Source organism: Taeniopygia guttata, chromosome 34, assembly GCF_048771995.1.
Source record: "Taeniopygia guttata chromosome 34, bTaeGut7.mat, whole genome shotgun sequence".
Taxonomy (NCBI): Eukaryota; Metazoa; Chordata; class Aves; order Passeriformes; family Estrildidae; genus Taeniopygia; species Taeniopygia guttata.
The window spans coordinates 2,182,310-2,198,798 of record NC_133059.1 but is presented as its reverse complement, the minus strand read 5'-3'; the positions used below and the strand labels follow the sequence as shown (position 1 = coordinate 2,198,798).

At 54.5% G+C, this 16,489-nt stretch overlaps 2 protein-coding genes across 2 annotated transcripts in view; both read right to left on the bottom strand.

Moving 5' to 3' along the window:
• LOC121468955 (uncharacterized) overlaps positions 1–16,489 on the bottom strand; it is a 2,238,800-nt gene that overhangs the window by 513,792 nt on the left and 1,708,519 nt on the right. The window contains 1 exon segment of the mRNA XM_072920965.1: positions 8,390–9,103. Within this exon segment, the coding sequence (XP_072777066.1) occupies positions 8,390–9,103 (714 nt within the window).
• On the bottom strand, positions 1,863–3,509 carry LOC100223636 (serine/threonine-protein kinase pim-1; the record flags this gene model as incomplete). Its single annotated transcript, XM_072920876.1, has 4 exons — positions 1,863–1,867; positions 2,127–2,493; positions 2,698–2,748; positions 3,042–3,509. Coding segments are annotated over 4 exons (891 nt in total), but the record flags the coding sequence as incomplete, so codon positions are not given.

The window sequence follows — 16,489 nt, the reverse complement described above, 5'->3', positions numbered from 1 at the left end:
TATCTCTGTCAGAGGTCTGAGGAAGGCCCAACCCCTACATGCTAGGGAAAATCCCACCCATGGGGGAGAGAAGGCCACACTTTCTCTCTTCCCTCCTGCACTGCCCCCCCAAAATAACAGTGATCCCAAAGCAAACAAGGGCAGTGGAGCAGCCCAAGCCCTTCCTTACCTGCAAACCAAAGCAGCCCCTGCACAGGTTCTGGAGTCCCACCTCTGCTCCCGCCATGGGGGTTTCTCTGTGCCGGGCTGGCTGCCCCAGCCCCAGCCCAGCCCCAGCCCAGGCCATGCTGGGTGCTGGGGGCTGTTGGCAGGGCCAGGAGCCAACTCCCATCTTGTATCCACCCCAGCCCACGCCCCCAGCCCTGCCAAAAAGCAGCTGGGCAGCCGACTGAAGTTGCATCTGCCCCAGCAAAGGGAGAAACTTTTGTTCCCAGCCAGTCTGAGCAATGCCCAAATCTGGGAGCATTTCCCTGGCTGTGGACTCATCTGCGAATTCGCTGTGGAGCCTGGCTTTGAAGACGGTGCCACAAGTCCATCATCTTCAGCTGCCAGTGGCCAGGCTGAGGAAGAGGTGTCATCCTTAATGTTGTCGTCGCTGTCTCCAGCAGCAGCAGCAGCCCCACCTGGTACAGCTTCTCCAAGGACTCCTTCTCCTTCCCTGGGGGTCAGACCAGGCTGTCAGGGTTCTGCCCAGGGCCCCAGCTGTCAGGGAAGCAGGACAAGCAAAACCAGCTCGGATGGCAGCCACCAGTGCTGGGCAGAGCAGCTCAGCTCCAGCACAAGGGCTGCGTGTTCCCACCCAACAATCCCAGTGCATTGATACAGGCAGGGAAAAAAGTCTGGGTTTCCTTGCTTCTGATTGCCAGGGCATGTGTGGACCTGTAACTTACCAGGGCCCTGGAGCAAAATGTGCATGTGGCTCTCTCCCTTTTTCTATGGCAGGTGAATATCCTGTATCCAAGGATCATAGAACAGGTCTTCTAATGAAGGTCTGTCCAAGAAGTGCATGGATAAACACCACCTGATAAGATCTTGGCACTCTGGGCAGAGAAACCAGAAACCACCGGTCAGCTAGAGAAGGCTCCTGTCTGCTTTGCCCCACTCTTCCCATGCCCAGGCCATGCTGCTTTTGTGCTCAGAGCTGTGCCTAAACTTTCCCATCAATTCCCTGTTGTGGAGGAGAGCAGGAGAGCAGGACATGTGCCACCTCCTCAGCGGCTGCCAGAGCGAGATGCTCACGAGCTGCTGCTGTCTCCCAGCACTGGTATTCCCCCGTGGCCAGAGATGAGGATCCACCTGGAGAGAGCCGCTGTGGCAGCGAGAGCTGATGGTCCCAGCTGATCTTCCGGCCCCTCCTGAAAGGGTGCTGCCCGCAGACCATCTGGTGCAGCAGGATGCCCAGGGACCAGATCGTTGCTGCCTCGCCATGGTACCAGCCCAAGTGGGTCCATTCTGGGGGGCTGTATGACAGTGTTCCTATGGAATACAGATGGAGTTCATCAGGGGGATGCTGCTGCTTCCAGAGCCTGGCCCCAGCATCCCTGGGCGTGCAGGGGCCGCCCCAGTGGCACACGGGGTGACTGCTGCACTCTCGCCAGCACCTGGGACTTGTGTACAAACTCAGGGCTGGACAAGAAGCCACTGGTGTTGGAAGAGGGCAGCAGAAGCCCCGGCAAAGCCTGACCGTGACATGCAAGGCAAAAACCCACTCAGGGCTGGGGGAAAAATCATCTCCTTATCCTCCCTGCCTGCAGTGCCCTAAAAATATTATGAAGCCAAGGCAAACAAGGTGAGTGGAGCAGCCCAAGCCCTTCCTCTCACCTGCACACCAAACTGGCTGGTGCACTGGTTCTGGCTCCCTCCTATGCTGCCCCCACCCACGGGTGCTTTTGTCGGGCTGGCTGCTGCTGCTCCAACCCCAGCCCCAGGCAGAGTGGTGGGCAAAGGCTGCCAGTGGGGCTGGAAGATGCCTCCCCACCCAGCCCCGCTCAAAAGCAACTCAGGGGAAGGCTCAGTACCCTGACTGGCAGCAAAAGGGAGAATCCTCGCTGCCACACCCAGCTTGGCCTGTGAGATGTTGGGCCATGAGGTGGCGGGACCGGGAGCACACCCCTGCCCAGGCTCACCTGCAAAGTGAGTGTAGGCTGTGTCTTGCAGGTAGGTGCCACAGCCAAAGTCGATCAATTTTGCCTGGCCAGTGGCCAGGTCAACCAGGATGTTCTCTGGTTTGATGTCGCGGTGCAGGACCCCTCGGCTGGTGCAGTGCCGCACGGCCTCCAGCACCTGGCGGAACAGCTGCCGTGCCACCTCTTCAGACAGGAACCTCCGTGCCCGAATGAAATGCAGGAGGTCCTGAGACCGCTCCGGCCGCTCCAGCACCATCACGATGTTGTTGGGGAGCTCAAGCCACTCCAGCAGCTGGACCACACCAGGGTAGCCAGTGGACACCTTGTCCAGCAGCACGATCTCCAGGGGTGCGCTGGTGCCATCGGGCTGTGGGAGGAGCACGGTGCCACCAGTGGGACTGATGTCCTGCCAGGGCTGGGGAACCCCTCAGCCAGCCCGGGATGCTCTGCGCCCTGCGCTGGCCCCACGCCCGCTCCCCATCGAGGGGTCCTGGTGGCTTCCCCCATGCCGGGCCTCGCCTCATCCCCGCCCGGCACGGCCCGGCTGTTCCCGCTGGCCCCGCTCACTCACCAGCTCGTCCCAGTGCCGGACGCGGTTCCGTGGCACCCTTTTGATGGCCACCTGCAAACCAAAGGCAGCACCGGGTTCAGCTCGCCGCCCACCCTGCTGAGCCCCATCCTCCTGCTTCCTTCTCCTCCTTCCGCCTCCTCCTTCCGCCTCCTCCTTCTCTTCCTCCTCCTCCTCCTTCTCTTCCTCCTCCCTCCTCGTCCTCCTCTTCCTTCTCCTCCTCCTCCTCCTCCTTCTCTTCCTCCTCCCTCCTCCTCCTCCTCTTCCTCCTCCTCCTCTTCCTCCTCCTCCTCCATCCCCCTCCTCCTCCTACTCCTCCTGCGCCCGCCGCCGGCCCCGCCACTCACCGGGGCACCGTCCGAGAGCCGCGTGGCTGCGAAGACGCTGCCGAAGCCGCCGCGCCCCAGCAGCGAACCCACTCGGTAGCGCTGCTGCAGCGCCTCCTGCGCCTTCCCTGCGGGCGGGACGCGGCTGTCAGCGCTCGGCCCGGGGCCAGGAGCGGCCCCCAAGCGCCCCTCAACCGCCTCGGGCCGGCCATCCCCAGGCCTTCGGTCTCGGGAACGGGACACGGGAGGCTCGGGGCCGGCGGCTGCGCTGCTGAGCAGCGGCGGAGCTCGGGCCGGGGAAGCCGCGGCGGAGGCGGCAGCGGCCGTGCCGCGTGTGTCCTCTGCGGGGCCCGGGAGGAGCCGGGGCCGGGGCCGGGGCCGGGGCCGGGGCCGGGGCCGGGGCCGGGGCCGGGCTCGGGCCAGGCGGAGCCAAAGGGCGGCGATGCCCCAGCCCCAGGCACTGATGCCCGCCCAGCAGCGCCACCGCCAGCACGCCCAGAGCCGGGCGGAGGCGAGACCGCGGCGGGGCGGGCGGGGACGGGGACGGGGCAGCCCCGCCCGGGGCCGGGGGCGGGCCGGGGGCATGGCCCGGCCCGGCATGGGGGAGAAGGAGGCGGGGAGAGGGGAGGGACAGCGGGTGAGGGACACCGAGAGGAAGGTGTCCCACAGCCGGAGAGAAAGAAGAGAAAGAGAAAGAAGAGAAAAACTGCTTTTGCTGCCGCTGCTGCCGCCGCTGCTGCCGCCGCCGCCGCTGCTGCCTCTGCAACTGAAGCACCGAGGCCGTTTGTCCGCGTGTCCGTTCCCCGCTCGCCCCACGGCCGAGCCCTGCGCGCCCCGGGGACAGCCCCTTCCTCTGTCCAAACACGGGAACTTTGCCGTGTTGAGCCCAGACCCAGAGTCCTGACTCCTGCCCAGGGGCACAGGAATCCCCTCGGCCGCTGCTGTGCATTGTCCCTGCTGAGGGTCAAACACTATCGGAGCGCATTCCCTGAATGCTGAATTTGTACCTGACCCAAGAACTGCACTTACCTATCCATCATTGATTAACAAAAAAAAAAAAAAAAAAAACAAAACAAAAAAACAAACAAACAAAAAAACAACAAAAAACAAAACAAAACAAAAAAAACCAACCAACCAAAAAAAAAAACAGGGGAAGGTAAAATGTGTGTAGCTCATGCTTTTTTAGAGTGTCTAAAACTTGCCAAATTGTGGATCTTAGAAGTGAGATCCATTTGCAATTAATGGGATGGGGAAGTAGTGTAAGATGGAAAAGGGGAGCATAAAAATAAACAGAGAAAAACGTCTTGGATTATTTCTTTCCATTTTCATTTCATTTCCTAAAAGCTCTTTCAGTTTTCCCAGAATCTTCTCCACAATCCTGTTTGCTCTTTCCAAGAACCTTTGCTGGAGAACGAGGAAGCTTTGAGCAGTTTCTGTCACAAGATGTGCCACCAGCTGCAGCTTCTCTTGGCTACCCACACCGTGTGTGCAGCTTGACTCTTGCAGAAAAGTGGGACAAATATTTGAAGAACTTTATAGCTTGTTCTTTCTTTTCCTTGTGGGCTGGGCAGTTGTGGCATTGGTGAGATTTTCACTGTTATTGCTCTAGCCTAAGAAACCATGACGGGCTCCCAGGAATTGTCAGGGAATGCAGAGAAAGAATCTCCCGAGCCTGCAGCCAGAAATGGAGAGCAGTGTGATAATCGTTCCAACATCCCCATGGACATCTTGAAAGTGATGTAGAAGATGAAAATGGGCTGACAGAGGGAGTTTGTTTCTGTGTTCAGTTTAGAAGCTTCCACCTCTCGAGCACTGATATAAATCAAGAGTACAATCAGTGCATGGAAAGCACCAGAACAAGCTGGTCCTCTCAGTGGATGGCTGAAAGAATCTGAAAAGGAAAAAAGCAGGGAATGATTTTGTGAACTTTCCCTGTACAATGGAACATTTTTACTAATAATTTCCAACCCATTCCCTCCGCTTTTGTCCTTCCTAACAAGGCCATTTTCATCCCAGATTCCCCATGAAGTAAGAACCCTGAGCTTGTGGAAGTGCCTGAAAGATGCCCTGTTCCTCTGCAGGGACACTCAGGCTGGAGCAGGAGCCCTCTCTGGGGAAGCCTCCTCCGAGCTGGAATTTGTGCCGTGCTGGGAGAGGAGGAGGAGGGGGAGAAGGCCGGGCACTGTGTGGCAGGAGCAGGGATTTGGGCCGCAGGACATTCCGTCTGCGCCGCTGCCCCACAATGGGCGGGAACGCTGTGGGGATAACTGGGGGACACTGGAGCGGAATATGGATGGCACTGGGGGGAACTGGGAGGGCCTGGGAATTAACTCAGGTGTATTGGGAGGGACTGGGCTGTGCTGGGATGGATTGGAGGGGCACTGGGGCTGTACTGGGCTGTACTGGGGATGAACTGGGCTGTGCTGGGAAGGACTGGAGTGGCACAGGGGTTGTCCTGGGCTGTACTGGGGATGAACTGGGCTGTACTGGGAGGGATTTTAAGGGCACTGGGGCTGTACTGGGCTGTACTGGGGATGAACTGGGCTGTACTGGGAGGGATTTTAAGGGCACTGGGGCTGTACTGGGCTGTACTGGGGGTGAACTGGGCTGTACTGGGAGGGATTTTAAGGGCACTGGGGCTGTACTGGGGATGAACTGGGCTGTGCTGGGAAGGATTGGAGGGGCACGGGGGATGTACTGGGCTGTACTGGGAGAGACTGGAGGGGTTGAATGGGCTGTTCCCGCCTCTGCTGCCTCCCATTTGCTGAGGCTCCCGCCTATCACAGCCGCCAACCAATCAGCGCCAGGGATTATGGCCTTGGGGGCGGTACCTGGAGCCTGCGCCATCTTTTCTTTTGCCTACAACTCCCGTCATGCTCTGCGGCCCCATAGAGCCCCATTAAAGCCGGGACTACAACACCCATCATGCCCCGCGCACCACAGACCCTCGGTATCCGCCCCCATCTGTCCCGTAAGTGTCCCCCAGACCCTCCGGGATCCCCAAGTGCCCCTCAGCGCCCATGCAGGACCCCCAAAATTTCACTGGCAAAGTACAAAAGAACAAGAAACTTTGGAAAAGCATTTAATACAAAACCAATCCAACACAAAGCACTTGTCATAGCAGTAACTTCATTCACTAGCCTATTTAGCCTGGAAAGCATTAAACACTTAAGTTGTTCAGGTACCCAAAAATGTTCCATATAAAGAGCATTAGAAGGAGAGGAAGGAGAGACAGAGGAAGACAGAAGCTCCACAGTGTGGGAATCCAGGGCTTCCCTCTGGCTGCCCTGGCAGGCCTGGGACCCTGGCAGGGGTCAGGAACCCCCCTGGACAGAGCCCCGAGAGACACTGTCTGTGATCTCTGTCCATGGAAAAGAGTTTTCAATCCTACAGGATGAATTACAAGCTCTGAGTGTTTGATACGAGTAATAATTAAGTGTGACACGAGTGCAAAAGTAAAATTTTAGGTTTCTAGATTAGGGGTTCAGAGGGGACAAGATGGAGGAAATTGGGTGTGTTTTGTCCTTTTTCTCCTCCTTCATGCCCTCCCTGTTTCACGGGAAAGGCCTCGCAGCGTTTTTCACAGACAGCGTCCGGACGTCTGTAATTCTTTGCTTTTTATTGTCTTGTAATTGTCCTAACTCTTAAATTTTTATTACTCTAATTGTTAATTTATTACTCTAATTATTAAACTTTATTCTTATTAAATAAACTCAGGGATGCTGAGAGGGACAGGAGGGGCTTTGGTGCGTCCTGGGGAGATGAGGAAGGGATCACGAGGGAGGTTTCAGGGGATCCTGAATGGGCTGGGAGGGACCAGGAAGGTACTTGGAGGGGATTGGGTGTCTGTGAGAGTTTTTGGGGGGTCCTGACCCCTGTGGACCCCCCAGCCCGGGCACAAGGAGGGAATTTATTAATTACCAAACCACGGGGACAACAGACCTGAAACGTAAACTTTAAGGCATTTAGAGATTTTGAGGAGCTAAGATTTTAGTTAGAAATAAGCCTTACTAGAGTTAATTAAAATAAGAATAATAAATGAGTAGGCCTTGATGAAGTTAGGAGTTAGTAGTTAACTAATAATTAATTGCTTGTCAGCACAATGTTTGGTTAGCTGGGTTTATAATGAAGAATATAGAAACTGATAAATAGCTTTTAGGAACATAAGACAATTGTGGGCCTCCTCTGTTCTGAAACCAATTGAAGACAAGGAATGGGAGTTCTACCAAGAGTTCATTTGTCATACCCGCATTGAAAAGGTAGAAAGGTCAGAACGAGGAAGACTTCATTTACTTCTTCATTTTGGGACCCCTCCCCATAAAAAGGACCACCGACCCATTTCAAGGGACAAACTACGCATGCTTAATAGCTTTTGGAGTGATTAGCATATGAAACGGGGAATGGGATGTACCAAAATTATGAATATGCAATTGTATTTTGTATATTCAATACTTGTATGGATAAAAAGACTCTGTAATCACCTGGAAGGTGTGGTGTGGATTTGGGAGTGACCCCACACAGAATAAACACACACTTTCCAACTCTAAACTGTTAGAGAGTTTTTGTCCGTCACAGTTGGATATCGATACTAGATCAATATCCATATTTCTTTAATAAATCAGACCCAGCCCGGGAACAGGGAGGGAATTTATTAATTACCAACCAAACCACGGGGACAACAGACCCAGCCCGGGCACAGGGAGGGAATTTATTAATTACCAAACCCACGGGGACAACAGACCCAGCCCGGGCACAGGGAGGGAATTTATTACCAACCAAACCACGGCAGCACGAGGAGAAGGGAAAGAAATCCCTCCAACACCTTCCCCCCACCCAACGGGGATCACCCACAACAGGGTTATCCACCAGGGAGAGACGGGGACATCCGAGATTAGACCAAAGCCAAGTTTATTGTGTGTACCAGGTGTTTATACAGGGATTTACTTGTAGGGTGCTTATATATGGCTCTGGTTTTGGTACAATTTCTCATTGGTTACACATTCTTCGTGACATCCAGTAACCTGGGAACATTTACCTTATCACAAAGACTCACACCATTTTTTCTGGTCACTCCTTGCCCAGGGAGCCTTAAACTGTGTCTGTGTCTCCCACAGTTTCTGCTCAGTCAGGCCTCAGATATCGGGCCCCTTTATCAGCTCCATTGCTTTACTCTCTGTTTTATTCCCCATACGGGAGCACCAGGGCTCTGTCCAACGGGGGTCACTGGGGATCATCCAGCCCGGATCCTCCCATGGGGGATGGAGCTGCAGCAGCGCACCAAGCTCTACCCTCACTCTCTTCCCTCACTCCAAGCTCTTCCCTCACTCTCTTCCCTCACTCCAAGCTCTTCCCTCACTCTCTTCCCTCACTCCAAGCTCTTCCCTCACTCGGGGCACTCACAGGGCTTCCCTTAGTGGTGCCTCCGCTGGTGCTGGGTCAAATTTGAGCTCTGTGAGAAGCTCTTCCCACACTCCCCACACTTGTAGGGCCTCTCCCCTGTGTGGATGCGACGGTGCCTGGTGAGGTGGGAGTTGCGGTTGAAGCTCTTCCCGCAGTCGGGGCAGCGGAAGGGCCTCTCCTCTGTGTGAATCCGCTCATGTAGGAGGAGATTGGAGCTGGTCCAAAACCTCTTCCCACACTGGGGACACTCGTAGGGCCTCTCCCCAGTGTGGATGCGCTGGTGTGTTCTCAGGGCTGAGCTCCGCCCAAAGCTCTTCCCACATTCCAAGCACTCATAGGGCCGTTCCCCAGTGTGGATCACCTGGTGCTCAATCAGGCCACCCCTCTGTCTGAAGCTCTTCCCACACTTCCCACACTTGTAGGGCCTCTCCCCTGTGTGGATGCGCCGGTGCACAGTGAGGTGGGAGTTGTGGTTGAAGCCCTCCCCGCAGTCGGGGCAGCGGAAGGGCCTCTCCTCTGTGTGAATCTGCTCATGTACGAGGAGATGGGAGCTGGTCCGAAACCTCTTCCCACACTCCCCACACTCGTAGGGCCTCTCCCCAGTGTGGATCCTCTGGTGCCGGATCAGGCTGGATCTCCAGCTGAAACCCTTCCCACATTCCAAGCACTTGTGGGGCTTCTCCCTGCCATGAGGCTTCTCCACCAGCTCCGAGCTCCGGCTGGATCTCCGCCCGCCTTCCTGGCTCAGGGGGGCTCTTTCCTCCCCGCAGCTCCCTGGGCTGGGTTTGCAGCTCCTCCTCCTGCAGCATCTCCGGGGCTTTTCCTCCTCCTCCATCCAGACACGCCCAGGGAATGAAAAATCCTGGTTTGGGGAAAAAAACAAGAGGAGAGCACCTTGGACTGGAGGTTCCTCCTTGCTCCAGTTCATCTCAGGAAGTCATTGGGAATCTTATGTCTGTAAGAACCTCCAAAACACCAAGATTCAGCCCAAAAATCCCACAAACTGCAAGATACAGATCAAAAACTCCCCAAACATCACAAGTCAGCAAAAACCTCCTCCAAAACATAAAGATTCAGCTGCCACATAAAACCAAAGCACCAACATTTAGCCCAAGAAAGCTCAGAAACACCAAGATTCACCCCGTGAAAATCCTGGATCCCCCTCCACAGTCACCTGATGCATGTGGGGGGAGAAACACTCCTGGGGCTGGGGGGAGGCTGCAGATACAGGGAGGGGTGGAACCTTCTGCTGCTTTCTCTTTCTGCTCCTCCTCCTCCTCCTGTGTCTCTCCTCTTCCTCCTGCTATTCCTCCTTCTCCTGCACAATCCCACCTTCTCCTGCCACCTGCATTGTTTGACCATTCTGTTCCTCAAGCCTGCTTCTCCTTCCCTTCTCCTCCTGCCCCCAGGCCCAGCACCCACTGCCGGCTCCCTCTCCCCCCCAGACCCACAGCATCCCAGCCGAGGGGCAGGGATGGGGCTGGGGCAGGTCGGGCTGGGGCAGCGCTGGGCTCTCGGCCGCTCCCGCCCGCACTCGGTCCCCACTGCAGCCGCTCCCGCCAGGACAGCGCGGGGGGGCCCGGCCTTGGCGCTGCCCCACTCCCACCTCCCCAAATTCCCCTCGGGGTGCGATGGGGCCGAGGGGGGGGCGCAGGTGGGGTCCAGGTGGGGAACGCGGGGAGCTGCGAGTCTGCCTGGCAACTGGTGAGTCATCAGCGCCGCGGGCTCTGATTGGCTGAGCTCTGCCTGAGGGCTGCGCCTGCAGCAAAGAGGGGACACCCTGCTCCAGGGGGGATGTCCCACAAACGGGGGACCCCCATGAAAGGAAAAGAGCAAAGTGTCCTTACAAAGAGATGCTCTGAATCTGCTCGGAGATAGGGTCAAGCAACTTTCATGTAAGTAAGTGACAGGAGAAGCCTTGGTTTCAGAAAATGTTATTAATTGATGACACAGACTGCTGCTCAGCCAAGGTCCTGCTGTATTCATGAACTTCCAGAAGAACAACAAAGACTTAACAGAGCCATGAATATTATTTGCTATATAAAAGTGGGGAGCATATTAAGGTGGGTATGTAGTAGGTGGATTGGGAAGTCTGTAGCTCTCAAATACTTCAGCCAGTGGGGAAAGCAGAGGGAGATGTGGCCAGGAGAATTAGGATTAAAGGGAGGCTGTGTCCTCCAACAATTGGAGAGATCCCATGGGGAAGGTCCCATGACCTCTCCCATTTTTAGGAATGAAATTAGTTTCACAGGACTCCTCTGTCTGCTTTGTGGACAGAATCCTCTGGTGATGTCAATTTTCCCGCACACCCTGGGGCAGGGAGTGCAGCTGAAGGTGCCTCACCCACTTTGGGTGATCGGCTCCCTTGGCTGGCGGCGGCACCGGGGATTGATTGGGGACCCGGGAGTGACCAGGAGACAGACGAGTGACACATCAGGGGGGTCTGTGAAGAGTCAGCAGGGAGAGAGCACTGAAAATCTCATCAGTGAGTGCCCTGGGATCTTCGGGGAGTGAACATGGCAGGGCACCCATGGAGGGGAGAAAAGGGAAAGCCAGGGAGGGGTCCTGGCCATAGGGATGATGATCCCAAAATGTCTCTGAAGGGTCCCTTGGGAGAATGCTGAGGTAGTTTGCACATTCCCCCAGAGTTAATTAAGGACATGGACACCCAGGGGGCGAATAAGGGAAGGGGAGAAGGGATTTGGACAACAGGGGATGGATGGTGTTGGTGTGCTGGGAAGGGATTGGGTGAAGGGGAGTGTGCAGCAATATGGTTCAGGCAAGAAGCAGCAGGAGGAATGTGTGTGGTAAGAAAAAGGATGATGGCAAAGACGAGGAACAGAAAAATACTCAGGATTGGGATGTTTTTCAGCAGGGTCTTATCCTGACAATTTGCCAGCTGATACTTTGAATTCCCAGTTTCCAGGAGAGGAAAAGCAGGAGGTCAGGATGTCAGGGGTTTCTCTGTGGTGGGCAGCGGCAGCAGCGGGCGCAGAGGTGCGGGACCGGGAGCAGGGCTGGGGGCCTGTGGGGAGCTGCGGGGCCGGGCCGGGGCTGTGGGGCAGCCGGGGCTCAGCGCCGGGCGCTGCCTGAGCCCACCAGCCCCGGGCAGGGCCGGCAGTGGCCCCCGGCCCCCAGGAGGCTGCGGGACGCCCCGGCCGCTGCCCGGCCCCGGGGAGCTGCCGGCCCTGCCCGCCGGGGGGGCCGCCTTTGGACACTGCGGCAGGACAGGCACCGGCTCTGCCACACGGGCTGTGCAGGGGACCCTGAGCACAAGGAGCAAAACAAAGGAACATCTGGGAAATGCAGAGTGCACATGGAAGGATCAGGATTTTCTGTGAATGATTTGGTTTGGGTCCCTGCAGAAAGGAAAGATTTTGCAGAAAGCTCAGCAGCTCTCAGAGGATGAGCACCCACAGGCAGTGACCGGGGCTGCAGGAGTGGCACAAGAAGGCCCTGCAGCACTTGGGCACAAAGGCACAGCAGCTGAAGGCAAGGAGGGATGAGCAAAAGGCCAAGCTGAAGGCAAAGGCCATGGCAGAGTTCCCACAGCCCCTGAGGGACCAACCCCAGGGCCCAAGGGGGTCCCAGCACCCAGGGGACGGCGTCGGCCACAAGCACCTGGCAGAGGCATTGCCCTCCTGGCCAGGGCAGAGCCCACCCAAACAGCCCCTGGGAAGGAGTCAGGGCTCCAGCTGCAGCCCACAAGGACACTGCAAGCACAGACAGCAGCACCCTCAGGAGGAGCGAGTCCACCCCTGCATGGACATGGATTGTCAGGGCTCTCTGAGCTCCCATCCCACCGGGGACCCACCACACTGCAGCCCTGGAGAACATCCAGGCTGGGTCTGCATCCAGAGGAGGCCTCTCCTGATGGACACAGGGGCCTCTCCATCCACTCTGAATCTTACACCTAAGGAGAGAAAACTGTAAAAGAGTGTTTCCATTATTAAGGGAATAAATGGGAAAGCTTAGCTGGTGTCATTTGTTCAGTCACTCTTAGGAGCTGTGGGGGATAGGTTTGAAATAAACTAATTTCTTTCTCTTCCTACTGTGATTGTAATTAACTAGGAAGGAATTTGATGGTGGCATTGTAATATTGTAAAAGGTGATACAGAGGCTATTGCTGCTGTACCTTTGTGTCAAATGTCTGGCAAGGCCTGTGCTGAAGGGAACCCAGAGGTGTGGGATGCCCCAGAGGGAAAATTTGATGTGGAGCCTCTCCAAATTACTTGGAAGCAACCAGGACAAGTGGGGGCTAAAAGCAACACCCTGTTCCAGGGGAGGGAAGGAAGGGCTCACAGCCTGGTATGGAGTCCCTGCTAAAGGCAGGGCTTTTGGAGCCAGGGATGTCTCCCTACTCCTATCCTGCCACTCAGGGAATCAGATGGCTCCAATGAGGAGGACAAGAACAAGTGGAAGACAAAGCCTCTATGAAATGGCTGAATTTTCTAGATAAAAAACAACTTTTGAGTATTAAGGGGAAAAGTGCAAATAGTGGAGAAAAACGTTAAATATTTGGGACATATTTTGACCGAAGTTACGTGGTTGAATGACCAAGAGAAGGTGTGGGCAATCTCAGAAGTAACGTTATCCAGGACCAAAAAGGAGCAGAGACAATTCTCAGAATTAATAGGGAATTACACAGCCTGGATTGAGGATTCTCTCTTCCAGCCAGAACATCGTAGGACTTTTTAACCCCAGACAGCCTCCACGTTGTTGTATGGACAGGAGAAAGTGAATAAAATTTGAGAAAATGAAAAACAAAACGGCTTTTGCCATTGGCTTTGCCAAGTAGAAGAGCCAGACCCAGGGCAGATATTCAATTCTCTCCCTTGCAATTGATCTTGGGAATTCCTTACCCTGGGAATTCTCCACCTAGTGCAGGGTGGAGATAAGGGATGCACATTTGAAGCAGTCTGTGGCCAGAATCCTGTCTCTGGTGCAATCTCTCCCCCAGGAAGCTGGGCTGGCACAGAGCCTGCCTTGGCACTTTGCTGTTGCAAACATCCCAGCAGGACATCGGCTCCTGCCTAAGGAGTGCAGAGCAGCACCACTGGTGGCCAAGTGGCGTGGCCCGTGCCAAGTGGCCCCGAGGCCAGAAACAGCCGCCAGCACAGCTGAGCACGGGGGGACCCCTCAGCCTCGGCTCCAGGTCTCTGCAGCCCCGGAGATTTGCACTTCCCGCCTGCAGCAGGAGGATGGGAGGCCCCCACTGAGCCTGCACTGAAGGCAGCGCAGCAGCAGCCAGGGCTCCACAGCGGGGCAAGGCCCTGGGCCTGCCCACACATCCTCTGCTGAAATCCTCGGCCTGGCCACCCTCCTTTGGCAGCTCCAGCACCGGGGACAGCCCTTGCTGCCACTGCTGCAGCTTCAGCGCTCTCTGGGCCTGCCCTGCCACAGCTGCTGGGCAAGAGCACGGGACAATTCCACTCTGGCTCTCACTTACACTCACACATTGCCCTGCCTGCCATGGCATTGATGGAAAGTACACCAGCTCATAGACTTTAACATTGTTAACCTTTGATTTCTCTACTCTGGCTTGCTTTGCCTTGGCCCTGGGGAAAGAAATGTTAAAGGTTTTGTTAAGGGATGTTACACCACTCAATGGAGATGAGTTTAACATCTCAACACACTGGGAATGGCCCAAAAGATGCCCACAAAGATAACACCCAGCAGCAAAACATCAACCCCAGCAGCAAACAGCAACCAACACCTACCCCAGACACTGCCAGGGCTGCAGACACCTGGTCTGCAAAAGGCTGAGAAGGAAATCAGCACTTCCCACCTCATTAAGAGCAGAAGCAAAGAAATCCGGGTCCAATAGGAAACCAAATACTAAAACCTGCACAACTTGAAACTTTGGAACATTAAACCAGTGGATTTAGACTGGTTCAGACTGTATTTGGGAAAAATCTAGTAAAAGCCACGGAGCTTTTACTCCGATAGTATTTTATTTATTATGTACTCCGATATATTTTACTGATACTTTACGTGTCATGGAACGATTTTCTCTGCACACCCGGGCTATGTGGGGATGGAATGATTTCTGTTGCACATCCTGGCCAGAACCAAGGAATGCCTTGACTCTAACAATAAACATATTGTTGGAGTTTATCTTTTTCCTGCAGTTTCAGTGCTAAGTTTAGAGCAATAGAGTATTTTTAAATTACTCCTACTTCTATATTGCTGGTTAGGTTTGGGTCAGGGATGAGAGAATAGGTTTTTACTTAGAGGAGAAGGAGAAAAAATTTAATTGACTTGGAAAATTTTTGTGTATGTTTGTGCGTGGCTCTTAGAGATAGAAAAATTTTGGTCTGGGTTTTTCGACGTTCACCTTAAGGCAATATTTTGTGAAGCTAGAAGAGATTTGAAGTTGACCCTTTAACTCATAAATAGAAGATTTGAAGGAAAAAAAAATATATAGGAGATTTGAAAGAAAAAAAAAAAGAAAAAGCAGCAGGTTGGGGGGGGGGCACATGTGAGGCTGCTGAAGCTGCTCTGGAAGAGAAGCTGCATTCCAGGAACCCGGGAGAGGAGCTTTAGAAATGCAAATTAACACTGCTGGGGCAGAGTGGGGACAATGTACCTGGCTCTTCTTGCCTGGGGCAGGAATTGGCTGATTCCCTCTGCCCCTCACCCCAAGCTCTGCCTTGGAATCTGCACGGCTGAAGGCAGAGCCCATGGTGAGGATCTGACTCTGAAACAGAAATGGCTGAGGCTGCAAAGGGAAACAGCAAATGGAGAATGTTGTGAAAACTTCACTAAAATAAGGGGGGGATCATCCCTCTGCCCACTCCAACATCTGCTGCCACTGTCTGGGCTGTACAGGGTGTATCAGAGCACTGGGGCTTTTGCTAGAACAAGTTCAGGGAAATTAGTTGGAATTCAAGTATTTGATTATGTAATTAGAAAAATGCGGTCAATTGATGCAGCCCCGGCTGCAGGGAGCACCCAGAAATGGGGAAAAGATGAAGGGCCACCAGAACAAATCCTACAACACCATGGACCAGCCCCTGGGAACCCAAACCAATTCATACCAGGAGGCAGAGAACCCATTTATCATTTCAATGGCATCATTAGATTAAAATCTGTCCTCAAAAGAAGAAGCAACTAGACAGCTCCAGCTCCTGACCTTCCTGCCGACCAAGCCACTGAAAGAGGAACACAACATTTCACCAGGGGATGAGATCAGATTCTCTGTGAGAAAAAAAAAAAGGAAGTTTGTGCAAAACTAAATGGCTCAAACTGCTGTTGGCAAAGAGATGATAAGGGAAAAGTGGTGAAAAAGATAACAAAGGAAATAGGAGAGCAGTTTTTGTATTGGTCCAAACATGGAAAGGATGGGAATGGGACACGCTTTCGTGGCTCCCCGGCACACCAGGGGTTAAACGAATGCTGCTTCTCCTCTTCTGTGCTGCAGCAACTCTCATCTTTTTACCATGCTCCACACCTTGGCAGTGCAGCTCATCCAGCAGCTGAGCCAGGGGATGCAGGCGGCAGCCAGGCCTCCTGATCCACAAACGGCTACAAAAGAACAGGGAATGAGGGCACCGAGAATAATCCCAAAACTAAAGAGGACCCGGGAAGAACAAAACAGAGTCAAGGAGTGAATCTGCCTGGAGATAGGGCCAGGGACTTGTAGATAAGGAAGTAACGGGGGAAACCATCAGTTCCAATAAATTTCACAAATTGAGCCACACAATTTCTCAAAGTCCCGCAAAATTCCCGAACTTCCAGGAGAACAAAGGCTTAACAGAGCCATGAATATCGGCTGGTATACAAAAGGAGGGTGCATATTAACGAGGACAGGCAGCAGGCGCATCGGGAAGTCTGAACCTTCCAAGGACTTCAGCCGGTGGGCAAAGGGAGAGGGAGATGCGGCCGGGAAAATGAGGATAAAAAGGAGGCTGCGGACTACAACCATGGCAGAGAGCGCACGGCAAATGCCCCACGGCCTCTCCCCCTGCTCGGCAATAAAGTCACTTTTACAGGACTCCTCGCTCTCCTCCGGCCACAGAAACCTCCGGCGACGGGAATTTCCCCGCACGCTCCCGGCCGCGGGGCAG